This window comes from Struthio camelus, chromosome 9 (genome assembly GCF_040807025.1).
Source record: "Struthio camelus isolate bStrCam1 chromosome 9, bStrCam1.hap1, whole genome shotgun sequence".
NCBI classification, from domain to species: Eukaryota; Metazoa; Chordata; class Aves; order Struthioniformes; family Struthionidae; genus Struthio; species Struthio camelus.
This window is the reverse complement of record NC_090950.1, coordinates 28655332-28670325: the sequence shown is the minus strand read 5'-3', so window position 1 is coordinate 28670325 and position 14994 is coordinate 28655332. Positions and strand designations below refer to the sequence as shown.

The 14994-nt window shown below is 40.5% G+C and overlaps 1 protein-coding gene across 9 annotated transcripts in view; it reads left to right on the top strand.

Annotated features, from left to right (window-relative positions):
- LOC104140056 (multiple epidermal growth factor-like domains protein 6) overlaps positions 1-14994 on the top strand; it is a 214318-nt gene that overhangs the window by 124723 nt on the left and 74601 nt on the right. The window contains exon 1 of one of the 9 annotated variants that reach the window (XM_068953776.1): positions 1862-1907. The exons of the other annotated variants lie outside the window; for them this stretch is intronic. Coding sequence (XP_068809877.1) covers positions 1877-1907 — 31 coding nt within the window. The 5' untranslated portion in view covers positions 1862-1876. Of the gene's footprint in view, positions 1-1861; positions 1908-14994 lie in introns of those variants that run through there. 9 annotated transcript variants of the gene reach the window in all.

The window sequence follows — 14994 nt, the reverse complement described above, 5'->3', positions numbered from 1 at the left end:
GGGCAGAAACTACTATAAGACTTTCATAGCTATATTTGCAGACTTTATTGGAAATTTAACTTAAAATTTTATTTCTGCTCCTCAGTAATTCTTTTGGAAATTCCTGGCTCTCTTAGTAAGCGTTTGCCTCTGCTTTTTCAGAAGAAAGGAATGCTGGAGGTCATTCGACTAACCTTTCTTATGCAGTCCTAGGCTGCATTAAGAGCCAACAGGGATCAATAGATGCAAGTAGTTGTTGCACTCTCGTAGTCAAATAGTGTCATCTTTCTGTGTTTGTCTCTTTTGTTACAGTATTAGAGCAAAAAAAATTACCAAGAGCAAGCATTAAAATTTCAACCAATACATAGTAAAGGTAAAATTAACGGTAGGTTATTGGACTTTTTTAATGAATTAGTGGAATCCTCATGAGCAGCAAGCCCAGAGCAGGCAGAGACCTGAACTGAATTTTGGAGTGCTAATTTAAGCCTCGCAGCTTCTGCCAGAAGGTGAAGAAGGCTGCGGGTGGGTTCGGTGAGCCCCCTCTCATTTTGTGCCGCGTTCCAAGCCTAATCCATGCAATTATGCGCTGAGGACACATGAACCCTTTCAATCTTGTTAAAATGTATCATATAGTAAACGCAACAAAATCACAGTCATTTCAGATCTGACTTGTTTTTCTTCAATCAGTGAAGGAAGGAGGGGGGATAGATACATCTACACAAACCATGGAGGGCCAAGAAGGAAAACGGAGTTCTAGCCTAGTTTTGGAGCAGTAATGTGGCAGTCTTAGTTGCGAAAAGCATCTGATACTCTGAACTCATTGGGGTAATTGTAATGATATAATTTTGGATTTTAATTGCACTTGTTTAGGTTTTCTCAGAGTCATGCTTGACAATTGCTCCCCTCTCCTCTCTCATACATTTAGCAAAGTTAACTGTGAACTAAACCACATAATTCCTCACATATGATATCCCTCGGGGTAGATGAACTAACAGTTATGACAGCTTCCTCCAGATTGAGTATAGCCATTGATGAGTGATTTAATTTATCCTGCATACATTTTTTGATTGATTGGAACTGACGATAACATGTGCAGCCAAAATTTTCCATCACTTTCTTTAAACAGGAGTTTTATGCAGACCCATTGGTTAGAAACGGACAATACCCAAATCAGAGGCTCCAAAGCAACAGCAACATTAAGGGAGTTTAAGGGAGATTACAGCTTTGGATCTCTGGACAGTCAGACTGCAACCATTTATTGCTCAAGAAGAAAACAGTTGGTTCAAGGTACTGCCCTTTTTCCATGGGGGAATTTTTTAATCTAGATTTTTCTCTTAGAATGTGTAATTCACCTATAGCATTTAATAACAGCCTCTTGCCTACACAAAACATGTACCTGTCAGTTTAATTTTCAAATTGCGTAAGGATTGCAATTAGACTTCAGTGTAGTATGGCATATCAATATGTAATACGTTTCCTACAGCATACCTTCTGCTGTGTTCCAACGCAGTGTGATATTTAAAAAGCATTTTATTCATAAACCACAGAAAAAACTGGCACTCCATTCTGCATTTCAGTTATCAAATGAATTATTGATCTGACAGGGACTGAAAGGGAAAAATTGTTTGTAGATGTCACAGGCCTCCCAGGTAACAGAAAATGAAGAGTCCCATCTCTACAGGCTCTGCTGCTCAATCCATATGGTGCTTGAAAGCTAACTGTGCGTCAGACCTGATTATAGATTTGTCACGTGGACGGCTGCCACGCGGCTTCCGAGTCTGTCCTCTGGGCTCTGAAAAGCCTCACATGGGCTCGACCAGCTGGAAGGAGACACGAGGTGGGAACTGAAACTTGGTATTATCGTTGGAAAGGAGTGGTTGTGTAAAGCGGAGGGAGAATGACAGTCGTTCCCTTCATAGCTTCTCTGGGTGAGAGTCCAATTTCTGCAATTGTGAATTTGTGCAGAAAGTTTGGCATGATCGAGCATGCTGGCATGAAAACTTTTCTTTGTCCAAACTGCTTGATGTATAAAGCTTTATTGATCAGCTTGTGGCAATGAAAAGGTTAAGGTTTGGAAATATTATACTACTTCCTCAATGCAGGATTTAACGTGGTATAATTAATGCATACAAAGAGCTTTGAATATTTAGATAAAAAGCACTATATAGCTGTATAATAGGACTATTATTGTCCAGACAAAATATAATATATAGATTGAAATAATATGGCAAAAATGATAGACTGCAGAACAAATATGTTTTGAGACATTTCTAGGGCTCTGATGATTAGTGTATATTAGCTAGTTTCTAACATTTCTGAATCCCTTTGAAAAGGCAGGTTATGGTGAATGTTAACATTCCGCTGTGCTGATTGACAATAATTAGTTTATTTTAAAGAAAAGAAGCATGGTATTGTTGCAGCCACCTAATGTGAATTAAAAGCTAGGTAATCTTTTCCACAGTTACGGAGATACAATGATTGCTGTTGTCAGGGAAGAAAATACGCTCATACTTTTAAGAATCATTGTGTAGGAAGAGCTTTGCAAGCCTGAAATTGAAGCTCTGGTCATGGTCTCCAAAATTACAGTTAGTAGTAATTTTATGCTGAACCAAGAGTTTAGAATACTTAAATTATAGCTTGTTTGTAGCAAGGTACTTACTAGCAAATATAAGCATCTTGTAACCAGCACATGAGTCATCTTGGTGTTCATTTTGGGCACATCGAAAATGTAGATTGCAGCTGAATTACTCTTGTATAGAGAGGCAAGGCTTAGAAACCTTCAGTTCATACTTTAAATGGAAATTATAAAAGGAAAAATGTGCACATTTGCCTTTCAGAGGAGAGTATTGTGCAGCGTAACTATTGCTTTTTGTTTAGCTTTGCCTACAGGCTATGTAAACAATGACAAACGGCAGATACTGAGATATGGAGAAGGAGAAATCCTAACTGTTGTTTATATATCTCTTTAGTAGCATCTAATACCTTTCTTCCCTGGGACAACGAATAAAGATCCCATTTTTTTATAGAAACACCCATGTGTTTTATGAGCCATCTGATATATACTTAAAAAGCTTCAAAACGATATTCGATAATATCTGAAACAAACAGAAATATGACAGCTTCTCTGTTGAAAAGAATGGCCCAAAGGAAGTGATCCAGACATGACTGTCAGATCAGGAACTGCTGGGAAGGCTCTGGTTTGTTATTAAAAGATCAGTAGTTTGATCAACATTGTATTGGATTACTCAAACTTCAATTACATGAGTACCTAAGGGCTTTAACTGTGATTTTATTAGAAGACCAACTTGAAATACACCTGCCTTCATTGCATACTTGTTCTTTGAAAACCCACCTGAGTACCTTGTTAACAATTACGGTTCCAAAAGGGATTCAATGTCAGTGAAGGAGTTCAGAAATGGCTAATAAAAATGGTGCAATCAGGTGATTAATTTGATGTCATTATAATCTCAGGAAAAAAAGAGGCGTCTTCTTTTCTTAGTGACAAAATCCATTAGGATCCAATTCTGAAAGCTGGTATGGACAGGTCTGGGATGTGTTAGCGCCACTTTTTTCTTCTTGCGGATGAATCTGCAGAGCCGTGACGAGTGTATGGCACAAGGAAGAACAACAAGAAAATCTATGTAACATGCAGTCTTCTTTTCGCTGACAATGTTGCAGATGATAGACCTGGAATTATGGTTCAGAGGGGAAGCTACTCTTTGTGGAGGCTTCTTGAGAAGGTATCATATGAACTAATGAGTGCAGAGCAATTTCAGTGAACCAGTTTTTACGGAAAATGGAGCTGAAGGTACTGTGTTCTCCTTTATAGAGATGTGAAGCTTGCTGGCTGACACATCTTATTTCTCTCCCTGTTTCCTAGCCCCCACTCTCCAAACTAGCTTGGTGGTATAATGCAAAAGCAGGCCTGGCTTAGGGAGTAATGATCGCATTGCATGTGTTTCACATGTTGAACAAAACACTTCTGACTGGCAACTGCTCCACCCAAACCAATTATTACCCAGATTGGCTTATGTCCCAGTCAGTTTGCAAGACAAATTCACCGATGCGATGACACAAAGCTTTTTACCAACCGAAGTAGGACATTTGTCACAAATAGCATTCGTGTTTCAGAAAAGCAGGGTGTATGTACTGTAAGCTGGAAGCAGATCAGATTATGAAGGTATTTGCATAATTATCATTTTCTCTTGCATATTTTACTGTGCATGGAAAAGACATTTCTCTGTGCATCCTGCTGTAGTAAAGGCACTTACTGAGCTCAGCAAGCAGACGTTAATATTGCTGCTAACAAAAAACAGATGTTCTCATCAGATCAACCATTTTTCTCCAATTTTGTTCCATAACCATATTTTCAAAATGTCATCTCCTACTGAGAGAAGATGCTGATTTCCCAACTCATAAACTACCTTAGTACTTCTCAGATTTGAATCTGTACAAGGAATTTAGGCTGTACCATGCTGTCACCTATTAAGTACGTCTCCTTGTAGATATCCTTTGCCACCCTCCTGCCTCCCAGCATGGCCTAACTGAATTGTGCTGAAGAATAGCATTTAAAAATTGATGGTGTGACATGGTCCCATAACAATTTTCCTTCTACTGTTGTGCCCCATGTCAGAAAATCTTGCTGTAGCACTGTGGTGTACCTGCTAATGCTAGTGATCTCAAAGTCTCTTTCCTAAGCAGAAATGACATAAATGTTTAATTATTGTGTTTCAACCCACTACTGTGGTGCACAGGCAAATCTTCCTCTTCCAACTTCACTGTCTACAACAGGTGCATTGACTTCTTTTATGCAGGATATGCTGAATAAAATTAATGAGACTGTTTTCTTCAGTATATAATTTTTTTTTTAGTTCATGAGTTATGTGTTTGAGTTCTCATTCTTCAGATGGTACTCCCTTGTTATTTCATGTGGTCGTTCACTTTTCTTTGCCCCAGTTTTTCGCTGAGAGCTGACGTCCATCCGTGTGGATTTCATGCGGAGAGTCACGTCAATTGGAGTCATCAAGCGTGTACTGTTGCCAAAATATGTATTAGTATAACCCCAGTGTGGAGGTCGGTAATCCTATCAGGCTTCGTTTCTGGCTTTACTTCTCTAAGATGCTCTATACTACTCCAAGATTGAGAAGCAGATCATTCTTTTTCTTGTTAAAGACTACAAATGGAGAAAAATCTGCAGCTCTGCGTTGTGAAAAGGGGGTAAAAAGTATTCCCTCACTGTTATGTGGTAACATCACAGTGCTGTCTGAGGGTCTGTCCAGGAAAATTATTATGTTCCTTTAATTCTTGACCCTGATTTTCTTGCAAATCATCTGATCCCAATAATTACTTAAAACTCGTATTTGTGTGTGTCTATTTAATGAAGAATGCCTTCAAACTCTAATTAGGGCTGCTTGACTCCAAAGCAGTTTACATATCACAGGCTTACACAGCTATCAAACAGATGCTTCTCCTTTTTTTCATTCAACTGACATTTTCATTTTCTCTGCATATTTTGAGGACTGAACAGTGATGTGTTTTGACTCCTGAGGCTACAGACGGTATCAAAATGAGGATTAGAAATGAGGCTTTACCTGTCAGTTAAGTCGTTAAGCTTGTCCTCCACAGCGTCTACACTTTCAAATGGCCTGTTTATTGAATTTGAAATAGTTTTCATTTTTGACCTTGTTTAAATTGAATGGACAGTTCTAATTATAATCTTAAGAGTTTTCAACTGCAACATATGGTTTGCATATAGAATTGTGAATAAAGGGCTCTTGACTGTTTATTGAGCTAAACCACTGTTAAATATCTCAGGAGAGATTGGCATGTCGGACGTTGAATGTAAGCAGAAATCAAAAGCATAGATGCTGGCCATTTTCTTCCTTTCACATCCCTGTGTTCAGGAGATATGCTCTTGAGGATTACCTGAGAAATAAACTGTGAATGTGGAATCCAGTCATCAGTGAGGAGGAAGTAACCACTTTCAGTTGTTGGATTGTGTCAGGCTTTGCATGAAAGACGTATCCCAAGAAAGTAGTCTTAAAGCCTCTTCTCTCTGCTCTGTCCCCCCCGGAAGTTAATTCAAGTGAATTACTAGGACTTTCTGCAGATCGGATGTCATTTTTTGGAAACATCTATGGCTCCCACTAATAGGCGTGTGTGACATCTCACAGTAATTTATTAATGTGTTTATTGTACCATAAGGCCTGTGACAGTTCAGGAAATTGAATCCAGGTCTTTAAGACTTTGTCAGCTGGATTGTCCCTTTCGGTGATTCTAGACGTGTCCCCCCAAAAGCATGGCTGCTGCTGAGCCTGTCCCCTGGGGCTGTAGGGTGCTTGCACTGGACGATGTGCGCCGTCTCGCTCGTGGGAAGCAGATCTCTGCCTTTTCTCCGCAGCTGCTCCCCGCTCCTCTAAAAAAGCTGTACCGCAGAGATGCCTCACTCCTCTTCCCACCTTGAAAGCAGTCACTGGTATCATCTCCCTTCAAGCTCTGGCACAAATATTGCTTAATTACTGAGTCAAGTAGATGACTCTGCTGTTAAGCATTTCCCAGTGCCATGCACCCTGCCCTGCTGTGTTCTCAGTTCAAAGACAGATAAACCCGGGGCTATGAGAAAGGAATCTCTACCTAGGCAAAACAAGCTACCTGGCAAAACATCTGCAATATAAGCAAGATACCCTCTGTAGGGTAGAAAATACCGGTTCGCAGTGTGAATCACTGGGGAGGTCTGAAAAGAGGTGACAACCTGAAAGAGAACCTGGTACGAAAAATCCTTTTTCAATGCCATTGATTTTAAGGGAAAGGTAAATAATTAAATAACTTCAAAGGCCTGTTTCTGTGCATAGCTAATTGGATAGCCTTGCCAAAATAGGTGCTGGTTAAAGCTGCTTTGTCCTTAATCCTGTGCAAAGAAGAAACACAGTGCAAAACTCACTGCTCTGACAAGGGTCCTCTTTCATTGTGGAATTGGTTCTCAGGGACTAAATTGGGTAAGGAATCTCTTTACCATGCTTTTTAACCAATCTCTTATCAGACTTGACATGCTCCTTTCAGTACGATTTGCTCAAGCTATTCCATTAATTTTGTTGTAGCAGGCTTGTAGACACCTGTGACTTACTGAAATTTAAGTAAGCTTCAGCAGCGATTTGAGCTAACCTGGCTGACTTTGAAGTGAAGCAGACAATGGATGCTCATATAATCCATTGGAGGGGCCAGAAAAGGGCAGAAACAAACAACTGAGGAACAAAAATAAATGCCTAGGAGCAGTAACAGTTTAAAATGACCAGCTAGCTCCACAGGAGTACATTTATCTATGCTGAAAGCTATTTCACAAAGGTATTTTAACACCAATTTCTAGGAGACCACTCAAAAGAAGAACTCATAACATGTTCACCTGTTTTGTTTAAATATATATAGATATATATACACACACATCTATATACATATAAACAAACCCAGACTTCATGGAAGACTAACAGCTATCAAAAATCGCTCTCTTCCCTCTTCCCGGATGAGTTTGGTTCAGTGAAACAGAAACACTTTTTCCAATTAACAGTAAATTCTGCTTCTCTTGGGGAATTTTGACCAGACTTCAAATTTGTTGTATTTTCTTCCTAGAATCAATACTAATTTCATGGTCAAAGAAATAAGGCAAATATATTACTAGGAGCAGGAGTTTCAAACCTCCTTCAGTCAAACTTTGAAAACCACTGTCATGTTTGCAAAACAGGATAGATTGTTGTAACGTGAGCAAACTGTGCCATCATTGATAGCATGTACATTTGTGAATAGATTCACATTGGTTGTCAAATTATGGATGTTTTCAAATTCAAGACTAGGGGAAATTACGTGACTTTAGGGGAGCTGGAAGTTGAATCTTGTATAAATTAATCTAATAACAGGAATAATGGTTCTTATGTTATGCTTTTATAGAAATAAATTTTAACTTTTGAGATCAGCTTATGAACATCTACGACCAAGCCTGTTTCTCTTGCTTCCCTTAAGCATCTAAATTAGTGAATTTAGAAACACGCCAAATTATCGTGTTTAAATTCCACCATGTAAATTAGTGGGGAAAGACCATATGATATTTTCATTTCTTAACTTGTGTGAGGTTTAAACATCCTTTGGAATATATAAAACAGACTAATCACAGCGCAGTTACAAAGAACAGAAGGAAAGCCCTGTCACGCATCTTTGTTGACTTCTCATTTTGAATATCAAAAATAAGGGAGTTCTCATATCTGCCATACCAAATGAGCTGCAGTTTAGCAAGCTAAAGTGACTAGGCAAGCTCTTCAGGTCGAGCGGGTGGTAAACCTGATGTTTGGTAACTTCAGTTCCAAGTAAATGTTTGAGTTGAACGGTTCAGCTGCTTGTGGTAATTTCAAATGCAACCATTTAATGTTTCTCTGGGGTTCTTTTTATAAACATCTCATCTTCCCTTCCCTGTTTCTCTGCCACCATAGCGACTGACTGTACCACTATCTTTAATCCTCACAACATTGTGTGTGGACCTAAGGCCCACAGAGCTGCCTAGACTAACAAAGAGACAAAACCCTGACTTTACTAAATTCTAGGATACTGCTGCAACCAGTAGACCATGCTTCCTGTCTCTGGTCCTGACTTTTTAGAAATAATTGCTGTAATTATTTATAATTATATTTTAACATTATAAATTTAAAACCGTCAGCATAAACCATCCTCTGAAGAAGGGTAGCTAGGGTTTTGTGTTTTGCTGCTTCTGTTGGTTGCAGCCTGTTTGCAATAAGCTGGGTTTGTTGTGGCGAATGCAAAATGTGTCAGTCACTCCAATTCTGTGTAGTATTTCTTAGGCATCTTGCAAGAAGCATGTAGTTATGCTTCAGCTAAAGTCATCTGGGTGGATGGTGTATGTTTTTCTGGATCCCCTCCTGAGCACAGGCAGGTGTGCCAGCACGTACAGGTGAGGCTCTGACTCAGCTGATCTTAACTGGGCGAAAGTAAACCCTGACTACTTATGTGTGTGGATTACCTGGCATGCACTGAAGCCCAATTACACGTTTTCAATATAAGGGCTGTAGTGCCTGCTTTCAGTGAGATTGTGTCTGGCAGCCACTCCCAGCTTGACATGAATCTTTCCATCCCTGTCGAGTCTCCTGTGTTTGCTGGGTGGGTGACACTCACAGCTCAAGTGTATTCAGTCTCTGCCTCTCTCTGCGTTGTTCTTTACAGCCGGATTGTGGTTGCTACAGAGGGATTTTTAGTTTGTCAGTTTACGACTGTTCAAATCTTTCTTTAACTTTCCCTTCTACAGCGATGAGCCTTAGAGCTGAGCTGACGTACTAACGGAGAGGACAGATTACGCTGTCCTTTAAGACGACCTCTAAAAAAGTCACCTTCCCTCCCTCTGGCATGCACAAATGCGCCATGTCTGTTCTGTGGTTGTCAGGGCATGTCTAAAGCGGGCTCACATTCAAGCTGTAATTCCTTTCCAGGGTAGCATCCGCATCCAGAAGCTGGGCACCAGTTATGTATGTGCAAAACACTGTGCTCTACAGCTGCTTTGAAATGTGGTGGCAGCATAACTTCAGTTTACAGGGCTCCAGTACAGGCAACCTTCCACCTTCTCTCCGTAAGTCCCTATTCCCCAGATTTGTTTGTTTCTGGGGCATTTCCACGTCTACCCTTTCCTCCGGAAAATTTCACAGCACTTCAGAGTGCTTCAGCTTGCACTGAAGAGTACGCTAGGAAGGAGAAATTTGTTCTCTGCTTATCTGCCACGTGGTACTGCCTTCAAACAGTTATCAGTCTGCGGTGGCTGCTTCCTTCCAGTCAAGGGAGACAAAGCCTGTCCATTGGTCGTCCAGGGGAAATGCCACTGGCTCAGGGAAGGCAGCTGAAAGGTAAACTCTGCTGTCCCACCCTGTGCCTGATTAGACCTCGTGTTACGCTGTCACTGCGCTCTTGGCAAAATGTCTTTTCTGTAAATGCCGTTCTTCTGATGCCTTGAAATGTCACCTCTCTCTCCAGGCGGGGATTCTCAGAATACTTATATTAGTGACAGGTTGCCCAGCCCAAAGGAGAATAGGGAACTCGGGCCTGCAACAGAGCCTCTGTTGTAAATAACTTTATGCTCAGCCTTTCATTTTACTACAAATGTGCAAGTAGGAGCAAGTGTGCAATAAACTTGACGTGAGAGGACCTTTTTGTCCTGCGCTTGTAGTTTCCAAACAGCTGCACAAGTAAGCAGGAAAGTAAGGTATGTGGAAGTGATAAAAGTTGCAAATACTGACCTTGTGAAGAAACAGGGTGAGAAACATTCTTGCCTTTCTTTAAAAAAATAAATTGAATTAAAACAGAAAGCAGGCCTTTATCTGAGTACTTCTGCAGGCATTTTGAGATCTGAAGTGGCAGCTGTCCAGAGCCCAAATATATGCATGTGTCTGCAGAAGAGAAAAAGAGAGTCATGAATGTATCACTCGGCAATAACCTGGAAGAGAGGATCATGTATTAATCTTGGGAGCAGGGACTGCAGAAATTGCTGGACAGGTTCCTTGAAAAAGAAAGATTTAAAAGGGAATAGGACTTGGGATTTCATGAAGTGTCTGTCCAGTGGTTGTAAACTAGGACAAGCACTTTCAGTCCCTTTTTGAGGCTCATGACCATTCAGCTATTGGTTATGCTGCAGGTTTAAGGATGTAAACATGGTTTCCAGTGCAAGCGCAACCGCCTCTGGCAGCTCCCTGCCTTTAGAGTTGTGGGAGCTGTGGCTCTGCAGGCTGCCCGGGGCTGCAGCAACCCCGCAGCCTGTTCCTGAGCTGGGGGTCTTGCTGCGGTCTTGAAAGCGGAGAACTCCAAAACTGAGAGTTGAAAAATACTCACCTACTCACAGGTGTATCTGGCCTTGCGTGATATGGCCAAGAAAGAGGGGAAAGATAAAAATGGAAGGAACATGGCAAATACTCAAGCCTACTCAATCCAAAAATTGGAACTGTTTTTTTCTACTCTTCAGATTTCTTTAGTTTTGCATGTTGTTTACCTTTTATAATGGTTTAAAAGGCTAAGATGTTTGTTAGTAGGGAATAGGTCTGACAACATCCTGCATTTTTTTCCCTTTATAAAAGCATAGTTGCAGGTCTGCTAATTAGCTGTGTTTCTGGTTAACACTGCTACCTGTTTATTTTTAAGGAACTAGTTGATCATAGCTGTGCGTAAACATTTTAGTGAAGATATTTAAAAAACCCAACAAACAGGAAGCTGTACACAAAAGCCACTGACGGGATGACCCTGAATTGCAAACAGGTAATCTCAGAGCTCTGTGTTTAAACTGGTATTTGGCAAGGAAGTCAGACTGTTACTAGTGTGGCCTGTCAAATGAGTGGGGGACAGACTTCCCTGGAGATGAGCAGAGCCCCTGTTCGGGGGTATAGAGGACTTGCAAACGTGCAGCTTCCTTGGTGCAGTCTGCCCTTGGGAAAGGCACAATGTGGAAAGCAGTTCTTGCATTTATGCACTGTGTCCCCTCTGCCCAGCTCAGGACTTGAGATGTGCATCCTTTCAGGATGCCCCAAAGGTCAGTTTGCAGTCGCTATGCACCGAGCCCTGTCTAAACGCGCGGACCTCAGAAGCATGAACAGCTAAGAAGAGTGCATCTAGTGGCGGCTAAAATAATTTGCAGCTTAGAAACATGTAGGACTGACTTTTAGGTTGTACAGTTTATCATAAGGCTATTCCTACTAGGTTCCTTTGTTCCTCATGACAAGCAGGTAAATTGGGATTCAATCCCTGTAAATCCTGGTATTGCGTGGTGGTTTGGACGGCTGGAGGCTGCACCGCCTGGCCCCAGCCAGTAGGTCGTGTGCTGCGTACAGAGAGCTTGGAAAGCAGAGATACCTTCAGTGGGGAATCTCAGATGTTTCCCTGTTAAATCTTTCATATGTGAATAGGAGGATATTCACAAACTGGCCGCTCTGTTCACCTCGCAGCATAATCATTCCCCTTCTCAAAATCGCTTTGGGACAGCACAGAGTTCTCATTCTATGACCTTTCGTTTCAGTGGCTTGCTCTTGCTCTGCTTTCTGGAAGTGCAGTTGCTTTCATCATGGTATGACTTGTGATAAGCAAACCTGAAAATGGCTTGAAATTTGGATTAGTTCAGATAAGCGTCCTGAATTGCACCTGTAGAAAGTTGACCATGAAGGTATTTTAGTTTGATTTGTGGTAGAAAATAATCCAAATTTAATGATAGTGTATTGTGTTGTTAAATAGATACAATCTCCTGTAATCCCACGTGGTTTGACTTTGTAATTTTTAAAGAATTTTATATTTCTATAATGATTCCCATGTGGAAAAAGGAGTGGCTACTTAAACACCCCTAAATATATCTGTTGTTTTCCCAGTATATGTCTTTTACTGGTGTAAGTGTTTTAGTATAAAGATCACAACGGGTTACACTTTTTAAACTTGCAAGAGTAGATTTAGCATTTAGGTTAGTGTCTGCTTTGAAAGTGCCTTCCAGGCAAAATAATTAGGGCATTTTTCTTCCGTAATTGGGGGCAAAGTTGTTTCCTGTCCCTGAGATGTAGAAGACGCTGAAAGGCAATACCATTGCGTGTGCGTTTCCTATTGCATTTTTCCTGATTATGTCTACAGTACATGAAGGAATCTTTCAACATGTAGTCCTTAAAATATTGATCTCGCAGAGAAAGCTTTTGACTGAAAAGAGTTGTCTGCCATCCAACGTACCATTCATATGGCATCGTGAGCAGGCAGTCTTGGAATCGCGTTGCAAGCTCATTGCTCTCGCTCGTGTTTCTCCCCACCTGGCTGCAGGGAGTCGGGTGCGCTTAGATACAGCTTTTATATACAGGTATTTCAGGGTCTTCTGTTTTTCATTTAATTATATTGCCATCAAATCCTCTTGCTGGGCCTAGAAAGGTGTTTTATGTAGCAAATAAAGTATACTGGTTGTCCCTAAGGTATTGATCAGGTGGGTTTTTTTTTTCTTTTTTTGCTTTTGTCTCTTTCTTAATGGAGGCCTAAAGTTAGGCCTCCAAACCCTCCTTAAATGCCGAAATAAATAGTCTGCCTGTGAGAAGCACTCAGCTCTCTGAAGCCCCTGTGGAAATTGAATTGGCAGGTTTTGAAACAGGGAAGTGTCATAAAGGAGGAGTTAATGAAGAAGGTAGGTGACAGAGGGTCTGGTGATATGTGCCTTCAGCTCAAGTGAGATGTTGACCTTTCCGGATGTGCCTCGATAAGGGGAAGGCAGCTTAAGAATTGCCTAAGTCCGTTGGCGCTCCTGGGTGCAGAGCTCTCTTTTAAATCAAGTCACTTGTTTAAATGTTCAAATAGAGAGTCGCTAACTTGCTCATTTTTATCACCTCAGCTCTTTTTTCTCCTTTGTAAAAGTGCTGATATCCGAATCGAAAGCTGTATTTGAAATATTAGATAATTTCTGCAACTGGTTGTATCCTATAAAATTAATACATGGAAATTCACAGCAAGTGAGATTATTGAGGTACAAATACTATAATATGGTAGACTGTATAGTTCAGCTGCCTCTTTGTTACATTTTTCTGAACCGTTTTGCTTATTTTAGTTCTGTGATACTCAAGACACTTTCCTGGTTTTGATTTCATCCTACTATTTTTCAGCAGAGCGTTTCTTAACAGTATGGCGTTCAACAAGATGAATAACGTTTTCTGTTTACTGTTTACATTAAAAAATGAAACTTCTATTTAAAAAAAAGAGTATTCCAGATGCCTCCAGGCTGTAGGAAATGTACCTAGTATACTACCTAATAAAAGAGCAAATTTAGCAGAAGGGCTAAAAAGTGGCACGCGTTAGCAAATGGTCTGAATTTAAACACTAGTGAACACAAGGACTTCATTTTAGATGAGTGAAATGCACATGTAAAGTATTAAAATTTAACTTTATAACTACATTTCATCAGGACCAGGACGTTCTGTGTTTCCAAATCATCTTTAAAACTTCCTTTTTCATTTAGTTTTGATTAGATTTTCCAAAATGGAATGAACATAAACACATAAAAAATGTAAACCATAAAAGTGAAATAGAAAACAGATATATCAACAGTAAAAATATGAAAGCCAGATCCCATTTTTCTCAAGTGCAATATGGGGCAAACACCCCTCTTGTGTTCTTGCTCCCGTGCTCCTCTCGGCCCCGCGTGCCTTGCTCGGTCGCTGGCCCCTTTCCCTGCTGCAGCGCTTCTCCTCATAGCCAGTCCTTTCTGTAAAACCCCATCTCCTCATCCACGCAGGCTTAGGTTTTTTTGGGGTAGGTAAATCCTTTAGGGTGGTTTTAGAACATGATCTAAAGAGCAGTTAAGTCAGTGGGAAGCTTTCTTTAAAAAAAAAAAAAAAAGGGGAGGGGGCTGTAAAGGAGTTGGTTCCCTTATAGCTGCATATTGTGGAAGGGTGGTTTGGCCTTAGCAACAGTAAAATCGCCTGAATGCTGAGGATAATTTACTGTCAGTATTGCACCTGGGCGAGATGTGTGCATGTGGAATTGTCCTTGCTGGAGGCTGTTAAGGAAAGGACAGATTCTAGACATCTATCAGGCAAAAAATTTTGTCAGGGTATGGACTAAGTGACCCTTATTTCCAAAGACTTGTGTGTTGATTTTTGTGGCATTGGCAGCAACATGCCAGTCAGATGCTGTGTACAGTGACTTCATGCTACTGCTTATGTACTTCTGGAAATGCAGTTTTGTAGAACTGTTTTAAACTTCCACGTTTGCTTAAAATTTTCTCGATGTTTTTTGTCTATTGTCTTTGTTTTCAGATGGAATATTAGAGAAACAATTTCAAACTGGGTTAGTGGCAGTTTCTCTCTTTATTTGACTGAATGTAATCCTATAACATATGAAATATGGAAAGATGCCTGCTTAGATTCAGAATAGATACCATCAGGAAATCACTGCAGTGAAGTCACTTTTCTTTAGCGAGTTCATCTGAGAAAAAGACAAGGAAAGCTCAGGTGAACATGAGGAAGCCCAAGGGAT